At 44.8% G+C, this 25150-nt stretch overlaps 2 protein-coding genes across 5 annotated transcripts in view; one reads left to right on the top strand and one right to left on the bottom strand.

The window, feature by feature from the left end:
- Positions 1-25150, bottom strand: part of Mcoln3 (mucolipin TRP cation channel 3) — a 109227-nt gene that overhangs the window by 15470 nt on the left and 68607 nt on the right. For 2 of the 4 annotated variants that reach the window (XM_063281683.1, XM_063281684.1), the window contains 5 exons: positions 10780-11009; positions 8171-8338; positions 4022-4175; positions 3504-3588; positions 3285-3381 (listed from right to left, as the gene is read on the bottom strand). In XM_063281683.1, coding sequence (XP_063137753.1) covers positions 3285-3381; positions 3504-3588; positions 4022-4175; positions 8171-8338; positions 10780-11007 — 732 coding nt within the window. In that variant the 5' untranslated portion in view covers positions 11008-11009. Of the gene's footprint in view, positions 1-3284; positions 3382-3503; positions 3589-4021; positions 4176-8170; positions 8339-10779; positions 11010-14782; positions 15268-21025; positions 21296-25150 lie in introns of those variants that run through there. The other 2 variants (NM_001012059.2, XM_039102139.2) reach the window with 2 other exon arrangements.
- Dnai3 (dynein axonemal intermediate chain 3) overlaps positions 23836-25150 on the top strand; it is a 58264-nt gene continuing 56949 nt past the window's right edge. Inside the window, exon 1 of the mRNA NM_001134736.1 lies at positions 23836-23940. The gene's annotated coding sequence lies outside the window, so the exon portion shown is untranslated. The remainder of the gene's footprint in view (positions 23941-25150) is intronic.

Below are 25150 nucleotides of genomic sequence, written 5' to 3'. Positions count from 1 at the left end.
TGTGTCCAGACACTTGTGTGCTGAATTTGTACAGGTTTCCTCTGCCCACCTTCCCATGGGACCTTAGCAACGGATAGCTTTTGGTGTTCAGGCAAATTAGGCAAACACAGAAGCACAAGCACCAAACACATCACTCCTATCTTTAGACACCCCTGGTTGAGAGGTGTTTTGCATTTTTTTATTCTGGGCCTAGATTTCTCCATCACTCTGACACCCCACCTATTACAAAGGGCTTGGTGACAGTTGCTAGTGTGCTTGCCTCTGAGAAAACCAGCTGAAGGGGCTCCATGCAAGCAGCACAAAGCAGCCCTTTGTGTGTACTGTGTGTGATCCTCCTCTGTCTCCTTCTGACTCTCTTGCTTCTTCCATACATAGAGAAGGAAGGAAAGGCAAGAAAATCCAACTATATTTTTCTTTCCCTTTCCCACCCCCCACAAAAATGGAAAAAAGTTCATTTGAAAGTCCTTCATTTACAGCTTAGGCCTAAATGATTATCTACCTTACCCGACTCTATTGCCATGCTCAGAGAATATCACAGAAGTGGGAGGGGACAGAGAGCCTGTAAGACAGAGGGTGGGGGGACTGCTGTGAATGGTGTCTTCTGGACATAACAGGGCAACTGCACCCATGAACTCAGGGCAGCACAGGATCAAGTCAGCTGACTTTACAGCACAAAACGAGGGACACCTGAGACCACACCCTAGCTGAAGAGCTCTTGGCACCTGATGGCTACTGGAAGAGTGTTGTTTTTGTTCAGCTGTGTGGCCTCTGATAAGTTGTCCATGCTCTGGTGAGTAACCTCCTACCTGTGCACACTCTGACAGAGTCATCTGGACTAAGTGGGAAGGTTGTAGAATAGGGTCTGGGAGGAGTTGGAGGGGAGCAGTGCTAGTGAGTATTTTATTCTCCGCTGTTGGGTTTCGTTGAAGTTTCTCCACACAGAGAAGGCAGACAGAGCTTCAGGCATGAGATTCTAAGTAACTTCAAAGAGTCCAGTCATTCTGTGTCCCCTCGAGATGGAGTCTCAGCTTCTTTCCCTACACAGATGAAGCCACTGCCATTTGCTGCCCTCCCCATGGAAGAACACAGCCTACACCCTACACGAGGAGATGCCAGTGTCATTTGATGGGGTGAAAGTCCTTACTAAGGAGAAATTATTGACCCTCAAGAACTGACGGGGACTCAGCTGATATCTTGAGTGATATTTCAATAAGCCGCAGCAAAGGCTGAATCTCCCCAAGAAGAAAGTATGCTGAATGGGATTTTAAAGGAGTATCATGGGGTGGGGTGGGGGGCACTGGTAGTAACGCACTTGAAGACACACTTGTTACCTAAGTATGAGGGCTGGAGTTCAGATCCCTGGGATCTATGAAAGCCAGGCAGACATGGTGGCTGTCTCTAACTCTTGAGAAGCTGGGACAAGGGATCTCCTAGGCAAGTGGGCTATTGAAACTGGTGAGCTCTGGGTTTAGTAGGGGACCTGCCCCAATGCATAAAGGGGTAAGCAATCAGGAAGGACCATTGATATTAACTGTAGGCCTGTATACAGATGTACACCAACACATACATATATATGCATGTGTTGTAAACACATGTATGAACACATATATACAAGTACACACACAATCATGTGTCACACATGTGAGGACATACATTTAACACATACACATGCTAATAAGAACTCAGATGTTCATGCACCTAATGAAGAATCTCAAAGAAAAGTCAATCAATACTTGTGAATGCAAATGAACTATAAGCCCAATTCATCACACATGGGCAAGATTTAAATATTATTTCAATGAATCTGGTACGAATAGACTGAGGATTTAGATATTAGAATTGGGCCACTAGGGAGGACCCAGATTTCACAACCATTTTCTTGATTCATTCAACAAATAATAGCACCTCCTACTGCGTGTCGTCTGAGGGAAAAGATATTAATTAAGGAAGTGATTGAAAGCTTCAGGGAGCTTTCAGACTAACTGAGATTATGTCAAACATCTAGAAGATTCTAGAATAAAGAGTGAAGTGTCAACCACATAAAGTATAAAAAGGGGAGAAGGTAAATACAAGACAAAAGCTGGACCAAGAGAACCCAACAACTCCAGAGGCCGCCTGGGAGATTATCAAATGTGTATCCAGCTGAAGAGCCACAGAAACTCAACCAAGAAGGTATCAAGACTGTACAAATTCTGAAACCATCATTTCTCAAACTCAAGACAGAGAAGACTTGATGATCACTCAAAATCTTTAAAATCAAGTAACTTTGATGACTCACGACTCACTGGTTAATACCAGGATCGACATATATAGTAGAGTTCAAAATCCTCTTCAGGTTTGGGTGGCTTTTCATGTTAAACCACCTCTGTGGTCATTGTATTTTATGATGGAATATTATTTCATGCCTCTCCTGAAAAGTCAATGTTTCACAAACAATTAGTCAAGCTTCGTGAATGCTAGCTACTACAGAGGCCATACAATCTGGGTCATATAAAAAAGTTTTAAATTCTGTCTACATGTGGCCAGACAGAATGTGTTATTGATACAGCTTTTTAAAACCACATTTATTCACTGTGTGTGCATGTGTGTGTATGTGAGTGTGTGTGCATATTTGTGTGTGTGTATGTGAGTGTGTGTGCATGTTTGTGTGTGTGTGTGTGTGTGTGTGTGTGTAGCTCAGTCTGAAATTGGATACATACAATACAGAAGGTGAGGCAGAAGAAGAGAGATGAACCAGAGCACTCACGGCCACATAGGGGAGTTAAGAGCAATAATCCAAAGGCTATGGACATCCGTGATGAGAAAGCTCAACAAAGACCCCTTGGTAACTATGGAAAGTCATCTGTCTGTCTATCTATCTATCTATCTATCTATCTATCTATCTATCTATCTATCGATCTATCTACCAATCATCTATCCATCCATCCATCCATCCATCTATCCCCCCACCCACCTATCTATCCATATCTCCCTCCTCCTCCCCCTCTTCTTCTCCCTCTTCCTTTCATGATACTGATCCTTTGGCATTTGGTCATCTGTTATACACCAGGCACCATACTGGGGACAGTAACACACAAGGTAAGTCCTTGCCTTACAGAACATGCACCAAGGTGCAGAAGACAAACAGGAAGTCAGCAACATGCAGTGACAGAGCTGGTTGGAACAAGGTCCCCAGGCACATCCTGTAGTTCAGACAATGCCTTAGCACCAGTGTACGAACCATACATCAGGTTAAAATAATTTTTCTCTAGTCAGGAGACACACTCAGCACAGCCCACACTTACAGTCAGGGTAAAGTCGTAACAGTCAGGAAGCTCCTGGTGGCGAACTGTCTGCAGGTTGATGGCTTTGAGCTTAAATTGGAGCTCCACTGTCAGAAGTCTGGAAAGCAAAGGATGCTTGCAATGAGGGTCACACAGAGGGCTGAGCTGTGCGCCCCTCCAGAGCATGCCTCAGATGAGGGTCACACAGGGCTGAGCTGTCCGCTCCTCTGCTCTCCTCACCTGTGGAAGTCCAGGGTCAGGTTGAGTTTGTTTTCTCCAGGTGTTCCCATGTGGAAAGCTTCCTCTGGCTCTATAAGGAAACAGTCTGCACAGAAGGGAGCAAAGCCATAAATAAAGCTGCATAAAGGACGGTGGTTAGGATCAGTTGCCCATGTTGACTCCTTTTAGAATCAGCAGAGTAAGAACTCGGGATCAATGCCCTGGTTCTGTGTCTCCTGTCTTTACGACATGAGACATTTCTGAAGTGGTCAGTGATTTAGAAAGGTTCAGACTGTCTCAGAACGCCATCGCTCTCCCCGCCTCGTGTTCCTTGATGCTTTACCTGCTTGCTTTTCCTTTGAATTCACGAGTTTTACAGCAAAGTGTTCACGATAGAAGTTGACAGATAAGGACCTCTGAATAGTTTTTCTACGACATAGGGCACCCCCCGTCAATGTTTATGGAGATGAAGTTATCATGGGGCTCAGGTTTAAATCAAGGAGTTAAAACAGTAGCTGGTGGTTATAGGGGATCATCACCTGTTTCGACTTCTGGATCGATGTCGAAGGTATCGTTCCCGGGGCAGATGGTGCCTTGCCTGTAGAAGTGCTGACAGACTGCCATTGCTGACTGCTTAGTCCCCTTGTTCTCATAAGCATGGTTGCCGACGGAGATGTTTCGAAGTTGCAAGTACTTCACCCGAAAAGAGAGAGACAGGGATGGAACACTGGCCAGAGCCAAAGGGATGGCAGCCAGGGCAGACGCAAGGCCATGATAACCTGCCCTGGTCATGTCCCCGTTGGGGTGCAGACATTCAGGAAACACACCCTTGGACGCCGCGTCTGAGTGAGAGACTCTGAAGAGGAGGAGTGGAGATCAGAAGGGGCCGTTGCTGAGTCTGGGGAAATCCCTCAGCAGCTTTGAATACTCAAATGCTTTATAGTCTGTCTACTCAGGAATTCTCCCAGGCAGCTGCCTCTGACCACTCCCTCCCACACCCCTGCTCCAGAATCTTCTGGTTTGGTGAGAGCCTCTCACCTGGATGCAGCGTCCTAAGTCATTCTTTGACTGGAAAAGTGAAAACAAATTAAAGATTTGTAGCCAAGCACTGCACTACAAGAAGTACAGCAAGTATAAGTTGCCCCTTCCCTGTCTTAAGGCCTCGTACGATGAGGATTTGAACCCATTAACAAACCTTTCTGTGTCTGTCTGATACTTCTGTCTTTGTGTGGTAATCACATCAAATACAATGGCAGGAAGCCATGGACAGAGGTTTAGACACAGTTGTGGACACTGACAGCTCATGTCTCTCTTACGTGTGTGTATGGATGTGGTCAGAATGTGCATCTCTCTATTGCATGAGCAGTACTGTGTAATACGAGCTGTGATTTTTTTTCTTTTTTTTTTAATTTAGAGAATACTTTATTAGTTTTTGTAATCAAACCCACGTAGATAAGACCTTACATATTTAATACAGTGTGTTACCCCTGTACAAATGGAAAAAACTTAAGTTCAACATTTCTAGACCAATATGGCTGTTAATTTCTGTACAGTGCCAACTCAACACAGTAAACGGGGATACTTTTTTCGAAAGTTGACAGCACAGGTAAAGTTTCAAAAAATTCAAATTATATATCTATATATATATATTTATATTTATATAAAAAGACCAATAATAGCAGTGTGTTATGCATCAACAGCAGCAACAGCTTTTCCAGGTTCTGCAGTCATCTGAACAAAACTGTAGAGACATCCAGCACACTCCATTAAAAAAAAAAAAGTAAAAAAACAAAACCCGAGAAAACAGCACAGTTCTGTTACTCTTGTGGTACCTGGCACCATTTTTTTTTTAAATTACGAGCTGTGATTTTTGGTGGATTCAGCAGAGGTGCTGAGTGGGGAATAAGAGAAACAGCCAGATGCAGGAATTAACATGCTACGTTTGACCCGTTAGACCAAACAGTGCCAGCATAACAGGACTGGAGGGACTGTGAGAACCCTTCGCCCATCTGCACCCCTTTCATCACAGAGGCCACAGCAAGGAGATACAAGAGCTGAGCATGTAGATGCCTTGATCTTACTTAGCCTCTCAGAACTATGACAAGGAAATGGCTTTCACGGCTCATCCTGCAGATATTTAACTACAGTAGCAGAAAGAAATGTGACAGCTAAGATAAGGACTCCTCGTGGAAGGAACGGGGAGATCTAACCAGCAGATTAGCTCCCAGGCCAGGTACAGTGTTTTGAGGAATGAGTTTAGTTCCACTGATAAAGGTAAAGATGTTATACAAGGAATTTACCAGGCCTTTAGTCGGACAAAGAGATTGCTTTTCAGAAGTGGAGGCAGCAGGATCAAGAGACCAATGCCAGCCTCTGCTTCAAAGAGTTTGAAGTCACCTTGGGTTATGTCAGGCCCCCATCTCAAACCAACAATTATAATGGATTGTTTACTACTCGTCTCTACATGCCCTCTAAGACACATATGAATCTAGTACAATGTTTTACAGATACTTAATACATTTAAACGTTAAATCTAGGACTGAGAGATGGCTCAGTGTGTAAAGTACTTACCACCAAATCATGAGGACCTGAGTTCAAATCCCCTACACTCATGGAAAGCCAGGCACAGTAGCATGCATCTGTAATTCCAGTGTTTCTATGTCAAGACAGGAGGCAGGGATAGGAGAATTCCTTAGAAGCTCTCAGGTCAACGAGCTTAGTGTATGGAATGAGGAGCAAGACTCTGACCTCAGACAGGGTGGAAACTAAGGAATGGCAACCAAGATTGTCCTCTGAGTCTCACCCAAGTGCCTGCAACTGTCCTGCATAAACATCTCTCTCTCTCTCTCTCTCTCTCTCTCTCTCACACACACACACACACACAGTGGTGATTTGAATATGCTTGGCCCAAGGAGTAGAACTATTAAAAGGTGTGGCCTTGTTGGAGGAAATGTGTCACTGTGAGCACTGACTTTAAGACCCTCCTCCTAGCTACCTGGAAGCCAGCCTTCTCCAAGCAGTTTTCAGATGAAGATGTAGAACTCTCAGCTCCTCCTGCACCATGCCTGCCTGGATGCTGCCATGTTCCCGCCTTGATGATAATGGACTGAACCTCTGAACCTGTAAGCCAGCCCCAATTAAATGTTGTCCTTATGAAAGTTGCCTTGGTCATGGTGTCTGTTCACAGTAGTAAAACCCTAACTAAGACACATACTCTATCTCTCTCATGCACACACACTCTTACACACACACTCACACATACAGACCCACTCTCTCACATGCATGCACATATACACACACACTCACAGATGCACATACACACTCTCACACACTCACTCACATGCACCCCCACACATGCACACAGCTTTTTTTTTTTTGAAGTCTCTAAACTTATCTTCATCAATGTGTCTTCTGTGTCTGACTAAGTCTCCTAGTCGCACAGCTAGCCCAGAGTCCTGCTTCACAAAGATGTACTTCACCCTAGTGGCTCATGGACTCTGTTGGAATAAGCTGCCTCCAGAAATGAGGGGTGATGGTTGCTAGGGAATGTGTTTAAAGAAGGGATTTCATTATTTTTAAAAATGTGGTCTGTCTGTAGCTAACATAGGTCAAAAATACTGACCTCAAAAGCACGTTTAATTATCCCTTCAAAAGAAGTGATTTGGGACCTTGGGAAAGTACTAATTATAGCAAGAATAACCCAGAATGAAAACTTGACTCTGGAGTATGAAAAACAAGCTTATTTTCTTTTTCCTTTTTTTTTTTTTTTTTTTTTTGAGCTGGGGACCGAACCCAGGGCTTTTGCTTCCTAGGTAAGCGCTCTACCACTGAGCTAAATCCCCAGCCCCAACAAGCTTATTTTCTGTCAGGCAGTCGGTCAGCATCACTGAGTGATCCTCACCAGGCATGGCATAAAAGCCTCGCTTTCTCATGAGCTAGAAGGCCTTGCTTGTTACACAAGCTGCAAAACTAATCTTCTCGTTAGTTATTATAAGTCTCCAAGAGTATAAGCTTTGAAGACTTAATGACTACCTATATCCAGGGTTATGTTTATAATTTCAAAGACTGAAGCTCTCACATCAAGTCCTATCCCTGGTTCTTTCAAATGAGTCATTGAAGTTCTTCCTTTCTGCTAGTAGGAAACATACACGTTTTTAATCAATTTTTATTTGTATATGAATATAGCAATATTTCCCAATCAATTTTTAAATGTTTGTTTTATTTTACGTGTGTGTACATGTGTGTGTGCATGCACTTGTGTGTGTGTGTGTGTGTGTGTGTGTGTGTGTGTGTGAAGGGATACCTGTCAAGACCAGAAAGACAATAGATTCCCCTAAAACTGGGAATGCAAGACGTTTTGAGGGGCCCTATAAAGATTCTAGGAAGCAAAGTCAAGTCCTCTGAAAGAGCGGTCAGTGCTCTTAACTGCTGAGCCAGCTCTCCAGCCCTGTAACTATATTGAAATAGTTTATTCATAAGTTACCTCTGAGCAGAACTGTTCATCCGTGGAGTGCTGGTTTCTATATAACCCATTGCTACCACTTCTCCAGCCTGCTCTTCCTCCCAAGAATTCACACACTGTCTGAATATCTCACTATTAGAACGCTTGCCTAGCTTGTGCAAGGCTCAGAGTACCCCTAATACCTAATGCAAACAGAGTCAACACCTGAGGCACACAGTTGACTTACCCGGGTCACTGCAAAGATGATCTGGTCGTACACATCATTCTGAGTGTACACCGCGTAGGTGTCGTCCATTCGGTCCATGTAGCCTTTCAGGAAGAGGTGTTTGAAGGCTATCGTGTTCTCTTCCTTGAAAGCTACTACCATCTGGTTACTTAGTCCAAACAGAACCAGCTTAAAGAAGAGAGGAAACACCATGAGGAAGAAAACTCTGAGCAGGAGAGAAACAGTCATGTGGTTTAGGGCTTGACTAGCAGTAATTTATGAGGGATGTGGCAGCATATCCAGAAGGCTCTCAGTTTGGGGACCAGGAGATGGCTCCATGGATGACAACTTTTCTTACAAGTGTGAGGACCTGAGTTGGAAACCCCAGAGCCACTGAAAAGCCAGCTGTGTGCCAGCAGTCTGGTATGACTTTAGGGACACCGGATAAGAGATATCTGGAAACTCATGGGCCAGGGAGCCTGGTGTACACAGTAGCAAACAACAGATCCTGTTAGAAGGTAAAGGAGTGAGACTCAGATCTCCACACATGCATGCCCCCCGACCACCACACACACTAAGATATACACAGTGACAGTGAGGAGGGGGAGGGGGTGAAGGCTCCTGCCTGAAATGCTCTTAGGAGTCCAAGGCAACAAGACTGCACTAAATTTGCAGCCAGTCCAGCCTCCGTAGTGATTTCTAAACTAGCCTGGGCAATAGATTGAGAGCTCATCTCAAAAACAAACAAACCGTCCATTCCTTTTAAAATATTTAACTTAAACAAACACTTTTGTATGATTCTTACCAAAAGGCTTAAACCACTGACTAATGTTCCTCTGGGCCACTCTAGTAACTATTGGGAGATCGGATAAGTCCTCTAAAAGATGCGGAGTAATTCAGGACATGAGCCTGAGTGCAGCTCGGAGCGTGTACAGGTCTGAGCGTGTGCAGCTCTGAGCCTGTGCATCACTTTCTGTGCTCTGGTGTCCTGCATCCCACAGGGATGTGCACTAAGCCGGCTCACTGCCCCGAGGCAGAGATGCACTGCTCCGTAGTTAAGTCTTGAGCACCTGTGTAAAGCACTGAGCTTGGCCCACAGCCAGGACCCAAATGCACCTATTATTACTCTAAGCAAGGAGCATTCTTGCCTTGCAGATAGAGGTTCTGCCATTGAAGTGGCACAAATAAGCCTTCAGGCTGTGACATATTACACTGTCCCCTGAAATTAAGGATTTCAAGTGCAAGACGCCAAGTCTTGTACTGAGAACTGAGCGTGTTTTCGTGGCGATATATTAAAAAGAATCTGTGCCTGCTTCTGTGCAGCTACGTATGAGCTATGCAGACTTTTTAAACCGTAAGCATCAATATCCTTTTCTGTAAGGCAGAGACTGGGATTTCACTGCAGGAGGGTGGTTACAATGACAGGAATGGTCGCACCGGGCTGGGATGAGGGGTCACCCAAGTCCAGATAAGAACTCTACCAACTTCAGATGACTCTAGAAACCGTCTTGGCCTACTAGTCCTAAGTACTTGTTTTCAATGGGCAATTAAGATTAGCAATCTCAATATTAAAAAACAAAGACAAAAAAAAAACAAAAACAAAAAACAAAACCAACAACTCTCTGTCAATAGTTGATGTTTACCAAGAACTAAAAATAAAATTACAAACCTAAACGTTGCCTTCTTTTTTTCTTTCTGCTCTTAACAAGAGAACTTCCTCTCACCAGCACCTTTATTTTTAACATTTTTTTTGTGTGTATGAGTGCACAGATATCAGGGGACAGTTGTCAAGAGTCAGCTCACGCCTCCTACCACGTGGGTTCTAGAAGTCAAATACACATGGCCGGCTCGACAGCAAGCACCTTCACCAGCAGAGCCATCTGGCCAGCCCCTCAAACATGTTTTAACAATAAACTACACCAGCATATGCAACTACCACAGAAACATGATTTCTCAAAAAAAAAGTAAAGAAGTTATGGAAAATGGATTGAAAATTTCCTTCCTAACAAAAATGAAGGCACACATTTCACAGCCAAAGTCCATATTCTTAGGTTACACACCTTTCATGATTCTGGGCTGCAGGAATCCAAGCGATTGCCTACAGCAGAAATCCACCCAGTGTCTAGAGAAAGAGACGCCCACAATATTAGGAATAAAAGAAAGATCTCATGTTGCAAATCAGCTAATTTCTGTGCATGATACCTCTCAAGAAATGTCTTCACTAGGATCCAAATGCTAAAAATGTTTATTCCTGAAAAGGAGTATGGGATTAAAATTATAATAATGAAAAACGAGAACGAGACAGGTGTCGTGGTACATACATTACCAACACTGGGAAGACAGAGTAGGTTGATCTCTGTGAGTTCAAGAGCAGTCTGATCTACAAAGGGAGTTCAAGGCCAACTGGGCCTACATAGTGAGCCTGTCTCAAAAATTTTTTTTAAAAAGAATCAAGAGAGAGAGAGAAAGAGAGGACAAGCAAACAAACACGAGTCAAAGGGAGAAGGGTTTAAGTTTGTATCTTTTTCTATTGTCTGTCCTTACAGGTGCAGTTAAAAGTCGTTTGAGGAACCAGTCCCTCCTCTGCTACTCAAAGAGGCGCCACCTAACTCGTGCTGGAAAATGCTTACCTGGATAGTCACCATAGCGATTTTCAGAATCTGTATGGCAAGTTTCCATGGCTTCCTACCCCGAGCCCAGAACTTCTCGCAAGGATTCATAAAAAAGAATTTGAGTTTCCGCCTCATCTGATCTTCTAAGAGAAGCTGCTCGGACTGGGATGAGCTCGGGTAGAAAGTGCAGGGACTTTCATCCTGGTGAGAACTGCAGCTGCTTACCACCACCTCAGGATTTGCCATCTCTGGGGAGAGAACCAAACACTTCCTCTCAGCTGGGAGAGGCAGGAGCCTGCATGGTGTTTGCCACTGCTGAAGCCTTAACAAAGGGTCACAGTCGGTGAGGTAGAGACCAGAAAGGGGGCGGGGCGTGAGAAAGGAGCGGGATGCGCTCCTGGCTCCTCCCACTGAGTGCGTGCTGAGTGCGGTTCTAGCCTCTGTGCGGTTCTAGCCTCTCACCAGCTGAGAATCAGATGTTCAGCCACCATTAACCTTCGCTTAAGGCCTTCCTCCGTGTGCAAGGAACCCTGCATGGCTGCCCCAGTGTCCCTTACCTCCATACCACATTCGGTGGGCATAGACTACAACAGAGGATCAGTTCCCACTGGTTTCAACCAGTGAAATGAATGCTCTCCCAGGTGAAAGCAAATTCAAGGACTGCTCCCATCAGTAAAAAAGTTACATGCTTACACGTATGGCTGTATACCATATAAGTGTGCTTTCCGGCTCACTGGGTGACAGATACAGTCACGGCCAAGATCGGAAGCCTGAGAGGCTGTGAAAGGACTTCAGAGAGTAAATGGACCCTGAAATGATATGCAGATTTTTATGAGGATATGGTCATTCGTTTCCCTCTCTGGGGAGAAACAAAAAAACTTCCATATAATTATTAATCAATTAAATAGGTTTTCTACAGAAGCGGGAACCAGTTTGGATCTTGGTACTTCTATGACGTGAGTCGGCTCACTCAGCCTACACCAAGCCCCAGCCATGAAAAATGGTAATAATATATTTCTATCCTCATATGATTGTAGGAAACGTTAAATTAAGTGCAGATAAGGCTTTTATGTGGAATGTAGGCAGGCAGCCTCACCCTCTCTACCTTCATTAGCCACGCACGCTTTCCAATACCAGCTTATGTCGAGGGACAATGTGAGCCTCCACAACTGGGCTGTGCTACACTGGCGGGAGAGCAGGTTCTCAACTGCGGCCCAGTTCCTAAATGACCCATCCCTCTGTCTTCCTTATACTTACCAACACATTTTACCCTTTGGAGCACGTGTAGCTACTCTTTGGAATACCTCTCTGAAAGGGGGATACCACATAGTAGACTTTTTCAGACTGAGGAAGAAGTCTCTCCAGAGAGTGGGAATTATCCAGGACCTTCCCCTAGGCTAGCACTGACACTATGGAACCCATTCAAATATACTACCCCACACTCACCAAGACAACAGGGCCCTTCCACACAGAACAGAAGGCCCATCTGAGTTTAATGCTTTCATAAAGACTTACACTGAACAATGAAGAGAGGAAAATTAATCATATGACATCTGATAAATAATCGTATCTACAGCTTTCCAAGTCTAGAATCACACATTTGAGATAGATTACCACATTCTCAGCGCACCCAACATTCCTGAAATGTAGACCTGGGCTATAAAAACCAGCCATGGGGGACATTCTAAACTCCTGATTGATATAGAGATTAGTAAGACCACTGCTGAGTGAGGAAAATAATACAGAATAAATGTTACTATGTGACCAAGGCACTCCCCGAAGAAAGCCGTAATGGTGGACATTGACGTGTGGCTCTGTCGCAATACCACAGTGCGTCTCAAAGCATGGGTATATATAACGTCCTTAGGTAAAGGCATAAAGGAGAGGAAAAAGCCATTGATTCTTAGGGGAGATTGGTCAATGTCTTATCTTCTCCAAGAGTAGAACCTGAAGGGCTGAGTAGATGACTGAGGAACAGAGAGCTTGTCTCACATGAGCAAAGCTGTGGTCTCTGTCCCCAGCAAGGCAAAAACAAAAAAGGTGGGGTATTTTCGACAGCACTTGAGAAGACTATGTGTGAGACTGTGTGCTGATTGGTTTTTGTTGGTATGACACAAACTAGACGGATCTTGGAAGAGGAGATCTTAACTGAGAAAAGATCTTCATAAAGTTGACCTGTAGGCTAACTTCCAGGGCCTTTCTTTGATTAATATCAATGTGGCTGCAGGTGGTGGCACCATCCCTGGGTATAGGTGGTCTTCAGAAGTATAAAAAAGCAAGCTGAGGGGCTGGAGAGATGGCTCTGCAGTTAAGAGCACCGACTGCTCTTCCTGAGGTCCTGAGTTCAAATCCCAGCAACCACATGGTGGCTCACAACCATCTGAAGTGAGATCTGATGCCCTCTTCTGGTGTGTCTGAAGACATCGACAGTGTACTCACATATATAATAAATAAATCTTTAAAAAGAAAAGAAAAGAAAAGAAAAGAAAAGAAAAGAAAAGAAAGCAAGCTGGGCAAGCCCTAAGGGGCAAGCCAGCAAGCATCCTTTCTCCGTGGCTTCTGCTTCAGTGCCTGGCTCGTCAGGTGCCTGTCCTGTGCCCCTGTCCTGACTTCCTAGTGAAGAGCTACGACTTGGGCATTACAAGTTGAAATAAACTTTCCTCCCCAGTCGCTTCTGGTCACAGTGTTTTATCACAGCAATAGAGATCCTAAGACTGACTTAAAGCAAGTTCTGTTGGTTGCTACATATGAATAATATTTAATTTGTTGGGAGTAAAGTGTGTTTGCGAACTACTGGTTTGAAATCCCACCAACCCCTTTTCCATTGTATTAGAGACAAAATTAAAGTTTAAGCACACCAGACATACACTATGTAACTGTAACTTAGAGGAACAAAGGGAAAATAGCCAACCACCATTAATTTATTCAAAACTCTGCTCAAGTTGTTCCTGAAGGCCAGCTCTCAGTCCCAGGCTGACTGGGAAATTTGCAAACTGCGGAGAGCCTCACTGGCTGACCAGGTATTGGCAGCTGCTCTTTGAAGTCAAGGCCCGAAGGGGTTCAGCAGAAGTCTACCTCAGGTGTCCTGGTGCCTGCCCTAGGCTGATACAGAGCCTTACTTACAGCAACCAGAAGCTAAATTGGGTTGGGCTGCAGAAAGGCATCGTTAGAGAGGGAATACATAATTGGAGAAAGCGCGGGCAACAAACTGCCACAGCTGGCCTCTTGAGCGTTGTCTCATCTCACCAGACAATACTTAAGCCCCTCCTCTCTCTCCTCCTCCCTAGTTCTACAATTTGATAAGTCTGACTTCAGGTAACCCTCTAGATCCACATGAAACCTCTGCCTTCGCTCCTGCAAAACTAGAACAGTGCTGTTCTTTCTGGTGCCTCCTTCCTCTTTCTTCTCCCATGCCATGGCACTACCTCTACAGCACTGGTTCTTAGCCACAAAGCAACGTCTGGCCTGCTGCTGGAGTCTGTGTGACATACGCAGAACCCGGGCTATTGCCCCCATTTCTACCCCTGGCCAAGGGCCTGTAACAAAGGTCGAGCCCAAGTTTAGGGCACACACAGAGCCGTTGCGGGTTATCTCTGAGACTTTAGTGGGAGGCAGTCCAGTTGGCCTCTGGGATCACAGGCTACCCAGAGAGAACGAACACTCTGGGCTGAAGGTGGCATCCGGCATTGGATTCTCACAGCCTGCTTCTTGGGAAGCAAAACTGGCATAGACAGGTAGGACTCTGCGGTCGCCTCCAAACCTTGCTGAGGTGACACAGAGTGTCCCCACCCCACCAGGCGCCTCACTGACCTGTGGTTCGTTGCCGGGTCCCGGTTGTGCCAAACCGGTGCATCTCGCACTCTGCTCCCCCCTGTGTGCCCTCCATGACTCAGATGTCCTGGGCCCCTACCCTCCCTCTTTGTGCCACCCACGGCTGGAGACACAAGGCTCCCTCTCTGAGCGCAACAGGCAACGTTCCCAGGACACCTGATGCCCTGGGGCGGCGCCCGGCTAGGCTCACCTGAGGCCCAAGTCACACCGAGGGGGCACCGGCAGGAACAGCAGGGACCTGTGGGGAAGCTTCAGGTCCTGCTAGCCGCCGAGGGACAGGACACATCTGCGTAGGGTCACCCTCGGCTCTGAGCCCCACAGGCTCAGGCCATCCTCCTTCCTCTGGCCCCAGCCTCGTGACCCTCCTCCCCAGGGCTCGGGTTCCCTGCCACGCCCTTTGTGGGGCGGCCTTTCTCAGAGACAGGTGGGGAGGGGAGGCCGTCGGAGGAGTGCGGCTGTGGCACTGTCTTCTCTCCCCCACAGCCCCAGCATTTCGTCCCCTGCATTTCCACCAAACGTCCCCATTAACTTTCTCTGTGCGCTGGAAAACGTCGGGCAAAGTGGACCACTCAGGAACCATTCCAACAGATGGCTGTAAATGCGGTATCGGATACACACGGACGCTCACTCAGCAGCGTTTACTTCGCTCCCAGGCCTGCCGTGCTGACCTATGCAGACAAGGTGAACTCGGAAAACTGTAAGGCACCCATCCAGAGCCTTGGACCTTCAGTCAAAAGATAGGAAATAAATGCTGTTGACTCTCCCCGGGCTAGGGCACAGGCAGAGAAGGAGCCCTAGGGAGCCCTGAGATGCAGTGTAAATCTAAATATCTCAGGCAGGGCTACAAGGGTGCTTGTCAGAAAAGCACTTGCCTTGTACGCTTGAGGAACCGAGTCAATCCCCAAAATCCATGTGGCACCCACAATCTCAGTTCTGGGGGAGGTCGGAAACAGAGAGATCTCTGAGTCCATTGGCCAGCATTCCTAGTCTAATTGGTGGACTCTGGACCAATGAGAGACCCTGTCTCGATGGATTCTTGCAGATGGCACACCATAGGCAGGCCTCTGGCTCCCACAATCTGCAAGTGTACCGGCATGGCGGTACACATGTGCATCTCAGACACACTGGTACACACTAGCACATGCTATTTGTAAGTGCCTGGCTGGAGGAGTGGCTCAGCCATTAGGAGCACTTGCTGCCCTAGTAGAGGATCCAAGTTTGACTCCCAGAATCCGTTAGTAGCTTACAACGTCTGTAACTCCAGTTCCAGGGTACCAGGTGTACTATTCTAACCTCTGAGGAACACCAGGTAGACACTCAGGTGCACATCCACACACAAAGTCAACACACTTATACACGTAAAAATAATAGTAAATCCTTAGTGCAAATGCTTGGGAGCGGACTTTAGAAGAAGTCTTTTCTTCACGAATGCTTTTGAAACGTTTACTATTGGCTCTAGTACATATCACGGACAGCAAGAACTTTGGCTAGTTTTAGTTACAATCGCTTGAGATTTGTTTTAATCTATTATTTTATTTTTATTATCTTGGGGCATGAATACTTACCCAGGAGGGAAGATACCATAATCAAGAAGGTATTTTTTCCCAGGCTTATCCACTGCATTTCAGATGTTTTGGCCCTTGTGACTTCCCCCAAATGAGGGAAAATGCATAATTTGTGGTAGTGGGCAATCGTGTTCAAGCCTTCCCCTAAAACCATAGTTTTTTATTATAAAATAAGTATGATTTTCTAATGGAGTATTCTATAAACTATATCTGGAGCAGACAGACCATTTTGCCAAACTTTTTTTTCAACTCCTAGATCAGTTGACACAGGCCATTTATAAATGGAACTGCCGCCTCCTGTGCCTTTTTATGTGTGGAAGTGTTTTGTAGATTTGTCTTGCAGTGGAGTACGCCAAGCTTATTCGGTTCATTAACCTGAATCCCCAGCGTGCTGTACAGACAAGCTGGATACTCGGAGGATATAACTGGCACACTGTATTCTCAAGTGCAGTCTGGGAGAATAATCATCTCTAATGCCCCTGTGTCTCTGCACAGTTTAACACAGCCGTCTTACAACAGTAGCTGAAGTTACCATTGTAGCAAGTATTCAAAATGCACAATTGTTCAGAGACAATCTGAATTTTGGAGAGGTTTGCAGAAATACGCAATGGCTTTTCCTTGGCCCTACAGCCGCTGAGCTGTCTACTAGGGAGCAAAACACCAGGTTTTAGAGTCAGCTCAGGGAGGGTCCAAACTCTTCTGTCACTTCTTGACTTCTTTGTACTAAATCATTTACTCCCTCCCACTCTCCGCTTCCTTTCATGTCTAATCTGCCTAATGAATGGAACGGTGACCATCAATTAGTATGACACATGTAAAACATTCATATTTTATGTGCCTAGAGGTGTTCAGGCTTGGTTTTTAGACAATCAAAGTGAATGGGAAAATCAACCACGTTCATGAATTGTTAAGACTCAATATCGTTAAGATGTCAGTTTTTGCTCAAAGTAAATTCTTTTTTTTTGGAGCTGGGGACCAAACCCAGGGCCTTGCGCATGCTAGGCAAGTGCTCTACCACTGAGCCAAATCCCCAACCCCAAAGTAAATTCTTCTGTAAGTCTCTTGGTCATGGTGTTCTTATCGCAGCAACAGAACACCAACTAATACACCGTCCAAGAGTGACAAATGACACATTCTCGTCACTTCCTGTCTTTTCAAATGTATTATATTTTTGAAGAGAAGGTAACTGTAACACAGACTTAGGAGGACCCCTTTTGGAAGGCTTCACAAAGAGAATGTCAATATCAGAGGAGATGGCAGCTCCATGCAAGGGCGTCACCCTTGCAAACTCTCTAGTAGGATAAGGTTTTCAAGGAGAAGAAAATGACAATCTTGACTTTGTGTGGTCCTGGATTCATGTGTGGTTTTGTCTTCATTTTTATGAAAAAAAAATAAGCAAAGACAACAAACATAAAATATCTTTTGGAACAAGGATATAAAGAAAATATTTTCTATAATTACACAGTGTGCTGGTGTGTTTATTTTACTATTATCGAGAATTTATTTTCCATTGTTCCCTTCTTTTAATTATTATCATTACAAAATGGCTACAAGATAGTGATTACTATATATGATTGAAATAGTGTTTTGCATACTATTTTGATTTATTCTTTGAGACTATCATGCGTAGACAATATATTTACATCATATTCATCCCTCCTCTGCCTCCTTAGCACCCCAATATGTCCCCAGCAACTTCGTGTTCTCTTCTTCTTCATAACTCTCGGAGCCCAATTAGTGCTCTCTACAGTGTGTATAGGTGTGCGACCATGCACTGGAGCATAGACAGCCTACCCATGGAAATGCACACAAAGAAACATACTCTGCCTCCACGGCCATCAGGGGCCCAGAGCTCCCCAGCTGGGATGGGGCCTCCTGAGCTCCCCTCTCCATGGGGCCACACACCTGCAATCCTAAGAGATGGGAAGCTAAAAGATTTGGAGTTCGAGACCACTCTGGGATACATAGCAAGAAACTGTCTAGAAACAAAATCAATTGTGAGCAATAACTCTTAAGCCTACACTGAGTAATCAAGAAAATCATATCATGGGGCTGGAGAGATGGCTCAGCAGTTAAGAGCACTGACTGCTCTTCCAGAGGTACTGAGTTCAATTCCAGCAACCACATGGTGGCTCACAACCGTCTGTAATGGGATCCAATGTCCTCTTCTGGTGTGTCTGAAGACAGCCACATGCATAAAATAAATATATCTTAAAAAAAAAAGATCAAATCATTACCATGGGGATGAGAACCGCAGGAAAAGAAGCAGTCAGCAGACTCAGGAGGTCCAGTTTGAGTGGACGCTTGAGATGCTGTAGCGGGCTTCTCATGTTGTTTAAGGGCTTTTTTTCATTCCCATCACAAGTGAGTTATCTTATTATACAAACTGCTATCCATACAGTACAGACCGTTATAGGAGCAGACAGGGCATGAGTCATTCTGAGTCCTCACTGGGCTCAGTCACTCTGCAAAGGCAGTAAGACCGCCTCTCTGGGATAACAAGCCCCAACTCTGTCCAAATATAGTTACCCTCAAATTTCTATAAATTTATTTTTAACATTTATTTCAATACTTATTACATGGTATGACAGACTAGACACAAACACCCTTGGTTGGCACTGATCTACAGGACACATTTTGGATAAGTGTTTGTTATCTTGGAGAAATGCCTGGTAAAGGTGGGGTTTGATATTCAAGTTTTCATTTAATCATGACCAAAGAACTCACTTTGGACAGAATTTAAGATTCTGATTTAACAACAAATTCACTATGAAAAGCCACAGAGAGTTCTTGTGCTAAGTTTTCCACAGCAACGTCAAGAAAGAAGGGGCAGATTAAGGTCTACCAGAAGTCTAAAACAGCTAATGATTTGACATCTGATCTTACTGATATTATAAAAACACATTCACCACATATGTAACAGGAATAAGGAATGTGGTGGTCAATATTGTCAACTTGACAGGCCCAAGAATGGCTTAGGAAACCTAGAAGACACCTCTAGGCGTGCCTTGAGAGATGAGCTAGATTAGGTTAACTGAGATGGAAAGACCCACCCTAGTTGTAGGTGGTATCATTCTATGGACCTGGGTCCTGGGGAAGTGCGCTGAGTACCGGCATTCTCTCTGCTTCCTTCCTGACTAAGGGAGTAGCAGACCAGCTGAGTCTACCCCTTCCCGACCCTGATGTACTCTCCAACTAAGACCCAGATTATGACTACACTGAGTACTACTACTACTGGGAGTCTACATCTTCCCAGCCCTGATGTATTCTCCAACTATGACCCAGATTAAACACTTTCACTCTCAAACTGCTTTTGTAAGAGTTTGTTTTTGTTTTGTTTTGTTTTGTTTTTTAATCACCAAAACAAGAAAATCACCTGATTCAGGGAGGAATGGATTTCCCTTGCTAACATACATTCTCTTGATTACATTTCAAATAATGAAAAAGATAATTTTCAAAACTAGGAAACTTTGGGGACAGCTGCAACTGTTCAACAACATTGGCTAGCCTCGGGGAAGAGAAGCCATCTTTTGATTGAACCTTATGACTTGTTTCCTCACATGACAAAACTAGTCAACACAGATTTTATTTTAAATTGAAAGTTGTCTACTTGGCAGGGAGAAGAATCAGTTCATTCTCCCTTCGACTCCCTCGTCCACTTCTCCCCTTCCTTTCTTTAATAGAAAGTTCTTTGTGGGAACCAGGACTGGCTGAGGAGTTCTGATCTGCAAGAGGGGCTTGCCCCATCTTTTTCTGATTTCCTTTGAGGGAAGCCCCGTCACTCCTGCACTGAGATCTGGAAAGTTTAGCTTGTCAATGGTACTTGTTCAGGCAATAACAAATTTTGGCTTAAACATAATTTTCTTATTTTAAAGGCAGTATTGTTATTTTAAAAGCTTTCAAAAATGCCCTAAAAGTTAAAAATAATTAGACTTCTCTGGCGATGGTTCACCACTGCTCAATGCCTATAAACACCAAGGGTCGCTCCTTAGCACGCAGTGGCTCTCTTCCTCTCAGCTGTTTCTGAGAGTGTGAAGACTTACACAGCACAGTGTGCTCCATTTCCATATGAAGCTGTTTGCTCCCGAGCTCCCGCACTGGCCTCTCTGGAGACACCTGCTATCCATACAGTTCAGATCATACACAGGGGCAGACAAGGTGCTTACTGTGCAAATATGAGGGCCTGAAGTTGATCCCACCTAAAAAGGTCAGGCATGTGGTGTGCAAGTGTGTGTGTGGGGGGGGGTGAAGGAGGAAGGGAAGAGGGAGAGGGAGAGAGAGATCCTAGTGTTGAGAAGGCAGAGATGAATGAATTTCTATTGTATTATGGTCAGCCAGTGTAGTCTATGATAAGCTGTCTCAAAATCCTCTATGGAGGGCTTGTGAGGAAAGAGATCCAAATCTAAGACCATCCTCTGACTCTATGCATACACACAGGCATGCACACATGTATGCATATGCATGTACACACACATGCACCTGCACACAAAGGGACTTGCACAGGTGGATGTTTACACACACACACACACACACACACACACACACACACACACACTATATTTATATTAGAATTGGCTCTTTCCATCAGTAGCACAGCTCTGCCCCTGAATCAGGCCTCTCTGATTTTCTCATTTCTGAGAAGTGAGATTGAGATTCACCGTTCCTCTGTTCTCTCTGACACAGGCTAGTTTCCCAGAAACCTAGAAGCGATCTCAGAGCTCCAACAAGGCCCCTCCTTTCCTTCTCCCCTGCCCTCTCTCCCAAGCATACCTATGCAAACAATGATACAAAGACGTCCATTCACAGCCCTCCAGCCGAAATGCTTTAGTAAGCAAAATTAGTAAAAATCAATCTTATCTCTGACTTACCAGATTTTCTGCAGTAAACTCGATTTGAAATTTCTCTAGCCGTTATTTCCCACTGTCATTCTGTGACTCGCTGCCTCTTCCCTTAACTAACAAAACTAAAACTACTTTTTGAATATATTCAAGTTTGAGGCAAAGTTAATCCATGTCCTCTGAGAGTGCATAGGTGTTCACTAGTCGCCTTCACCCGGTCTGCTGGACACACCCACCAAAGAAGATGTCAATCATGAATCTGCAACGTGAAGAAATCACTCAACATTTCCTGTTCCTTTTTTTACTTTCTTGGTATTGTGACTTATGACTCATTCCTTGGGGCATGTCTAAAAGAAAGATGACAGCAAAACCCATGTCTCAGCCGAATCACAAGATTATGATCGTCCTCAAATCCACCAGGATTGTGGGGAATGGTTTTAAAGGAAAATATATCATGTGAGGAATACAAAAAAGCCTTTGTTATTTCTCCTGCATTTAACAGAATAAGCAATTAAGCATTATATATTTATATATAATTCATATAATATATACATTGTATATGTATATATTGTGTGTATGTATATATTACATATTTAACATGCATGTATTTATTATATTATATATGAATGTATCAATGTTGGGTGGGATCAATTTAAGCACATGAGCTATTACCCCAGCCTTAAGGTTAAGAGGGGAGATACCAAGTAATGTGGCCTCAGCTACACACCATGATAGTCAAACGGAAAAGCAAGAAGGACGAATGCCACCTGCTTACGTAGCTTTGCGGAGGAGACAGCATTTAAGCTGATCCCAGAAAGAGGAGCCCAGAAAGCCCTTATGGTACAGTGGAGGTGGAGAAGAATCCACAGCCTGGGGCAGGAGAAGAAGCAATACCTTGGTTTTAAGAGGAAGAGGCATCCTTGGGAGCCAGCAGGGGCCCCCGGGGACACACTGTCTCCTGAGTCAGAAGGTTAGGGCTGCAGAAAACCAACGGATGCATGTGTCATGGCTGCCTGTGTTTCGTTTTCATTCCATTTGATATCTATTTCAGTCAACAGAGACTTGACACATTTTAAAAATCGACATAAACATGAATATATATTGTGGAGCAGAATGTCAAATTCTCAAAAAAAAAAACAAAACAACAAAACAAAACAACCCTTTCCAAGAATGGATCATATACCAAATGCTCATGTGGGGACCAGAGAAGAACTTGGAGGGCTCTGTCCTTACCTCATCTCTCTGTATGAGCCTGGGGTTGCGAAAAGAACCTGGCACCTACCTACCAGATGTCTTTCAGGGTTTTGCACACATTTTTACACACAACCCTAACACGTGCAATAAAAGAGTGATCTCAGGCTTGAATCCCTGATTCAAAACACTCCACAGTAACTTAGAAAATGAATTAGGGGGAAGAAGGTGGTGAGTGTCCAAGCACTGTTGTTACTGGCTAGGACACAGATGAGGTCACCAGAAATAAGGAAAGGCAGCTATAGAGTCATTATCAGTGACATATTCAGGGAGGAAAACGGTAAAACTCAGTAATAGGTTGGCTCTGGGCAGGGCAACAGGAATCAGAGACGGCTCTCAGATTTCTAGTTTTGTCAATTGAGGAGAGGAACCTGATAGGGCTTCGAGATGCCTTAGAACCTAGCAAGTGTTAGGAACTCTGCTGGACTCCCCAGGAACCCTTGTAAAGCTGGGTGTGGTTGTGCACATCCGTAATCCCAGTGCTCCTACAATAAAAACAACGACCAGTGTAAGGCAAACTCCAATGCCTGAGATTTTCTTCTGACCTCCACATATGCATGGTGACACTTGCCTACACAACACATACAGAGAGGAAGAGAGAGAGGGAGGGAGGAAGGGGAGGGGGAGGGGGGAGAAAGAGAAAGAGAGGAGAGAAGAGAGAGGAGAGAGGAGAGAGGAGAGAGGGGAGAGGGGAGAGAGGAGAGAGGAGAGAGGAGAGAGGAGAGAGAGAGAGAGAGAGAGAGAGAGAGAGAGAGAGAGAATTTAAAAGATATCTAAAGACAGTAAGTTAATCTTGGCTCTGTTAAACTGTGGCAGCATCTATCCATTCATCCATCCATCCACCCATCCACCCATACATCCTACATAGGGAGTTCTTAGAGCAGTAAGATCCTCTCTTAAACAAAACTCTTTAAATCAATTGTTGTGGTCAACTGCACTGCTTTACTAAATTTTGCCAGATCACACATTAGCAGTTTTAATTTGTACTTTTAAAGAAAAGAAGGAAAACTGGCGAGGTGAGCTTCGCTCTAAATATCCTGGAGGGGCCATAGTCAGATGAAACGATTCTTCAGTCAACAGAAACCCACCAAGCAGCTTTCTCTCTGAGACTTGTAGTTCCGGCTTGAGTCAAACTCTATACAAATTTCTTTGACCAGAAAAAGAAAAAAAAAAATGTACCGCAGTAGTCAAGGACGTCCAGGACAACCAGAATGCAACTTCCACAAGATACTCCATTTTTACACCAGTCCTTAGGTGCAGCCTGCTCCCCTCAACACCGAGGTCACTCAGGTGGCTGACCTAGGAGCTGCCCAACCGCACCCCACAAGAACTTCCCTTTGAGTAGCACTGCAGTGGATGCAAGGCAAGGCACGGACCTGGGTCAAGAGGGGTCACTGAGACCTAAATTGGGTGATGTCACAACATAGCAACCAATCACTAGCCGTCTATGAGAGGAAACTGTTGGGGAGAGGACACGGTATTGGTGAAGAGGTTCTGTCAATCTCAACAGAAGAGACTTTTTTTAATCTTAGCAACGGACGCGTCCTAGCAACAACTGCCAGCCACCTGTGGTTGGAAATTGGAGATTTATTTTTCTGGGCGAGAAGAGTCAGGCTCCCATCTCCTACTCTCGAAGGAGCGTTTCTCTGGGGAACTGCCAGGAGGCTGCTTTCTTTTCCCTTTAGTGATTCCAGGTAAGGGCGGTTCAGACCGGGAAAGGAGGCGGTAGGGGGGGAGGGAGGGGAGAGACTAAATATCTCATTACCATATCAAGGGCGTTCGGAAACATCCTTGACAGTGCTAGTGGAGGTGGACTCTACTAAATAGATATTTTTTCACTACTTTCGACAAGTTCGCTGCCAGAGCCAGTGAGACAAAAACAGCTAAGAGAGAGCAGTTAACGGCATCTAAGAATATCCGGAACCCGTGCCGCCTTGTTCTAGCTCTCGCATTGCTTGGCACGCAGCGGGAGCTCAATAAATTATGCATAAGTGAATATGAGAATGACGTGCTCCTGGTTACTCATCAACACAGTAGAGGATTACTGTGGACTGAAGCGGATCACTGGGGGATGGGGGAGGGCTAACCAAAAAGAGGAACCGAGAACATAAACTCTTGACGGAGGGCTCTGATCTTATTCCCCTAGTGATTAGCATATCTGGGACTTAATTGCTGCTCAGAGCGACTTCTCTTCCCCTGGAGGAACTGTAATGCTGAACGCTGAGTGAATCCACAGCAGCCCTTCAGGCAGCCTTGTGTTTGAGACCGGTCCTGTGTCAGCTCCTCACAGCACCACTGGAATATATCAGAACGAGACTGATTGAGGCAGAGAGAGAAGGCAGACCGCCAGAGCAGCATTAGCTTCTGACAAATGCTTCTAAGATTGCAAAATCCACTCCTGGGAAGTAAAGGGGTCTTAGGGAATCTGCATTTGAGTGACGTCGCTCTTACACTGGAGGAGAATGTCTTTGTATAAAAGAAGAAATTTGATCATTTTATGCATATAAGAATAACAGTATTCGTTGTATAAAATATGCAATGAACAGTAATGGTGGTAGCTGTAGTGTGTGTGTGTGTGTGTGTGTGTGTGTGTGTGTGTGTGTGCACAGATTGCACAGGAGCACGAACCTCTGTAACTGGGTTGCAGCTGTGTGAAGCCAGGCGATGTTTAAAGTGTTGTTGAGTATGTTTGGGCCAAATGAAACTGGCATAGAAAATGGAGAGGAATAAAGTGACGAGAAATCTTTCAAAAGAAAATGAGGCCCACGTCCTGAATCTATGAACGAGATGAAGAATACTCCATCTGAAAAACCGAGAGAGCCATTTATTGCAGAATACTTAAAAAGGTAGAAACTTGAACAAACGAGGTGGCTCAAGTTAAAACATTGTGCACACAGGGTAGCG

The sequence above is a fragment of the Rattus norvegicus genome, chromosome 2 (assembly GCF_036323735.1).
Source record: "Rattus norvegicus strain BN/NHsdMcwi chromosome 2, GRCr8, whole genome shotgun sequence".
NCBI lineage: Eukaryota > Metazoa > Chordata > Mammalia > Rodentia > Muridae > Rattus > Rattus norvegicus.
The sequence above is the reverse complement of the archived record's forward strand: the minus strand, read 5'-3'. Positions and strand labels throughout refer to the sequence as shown.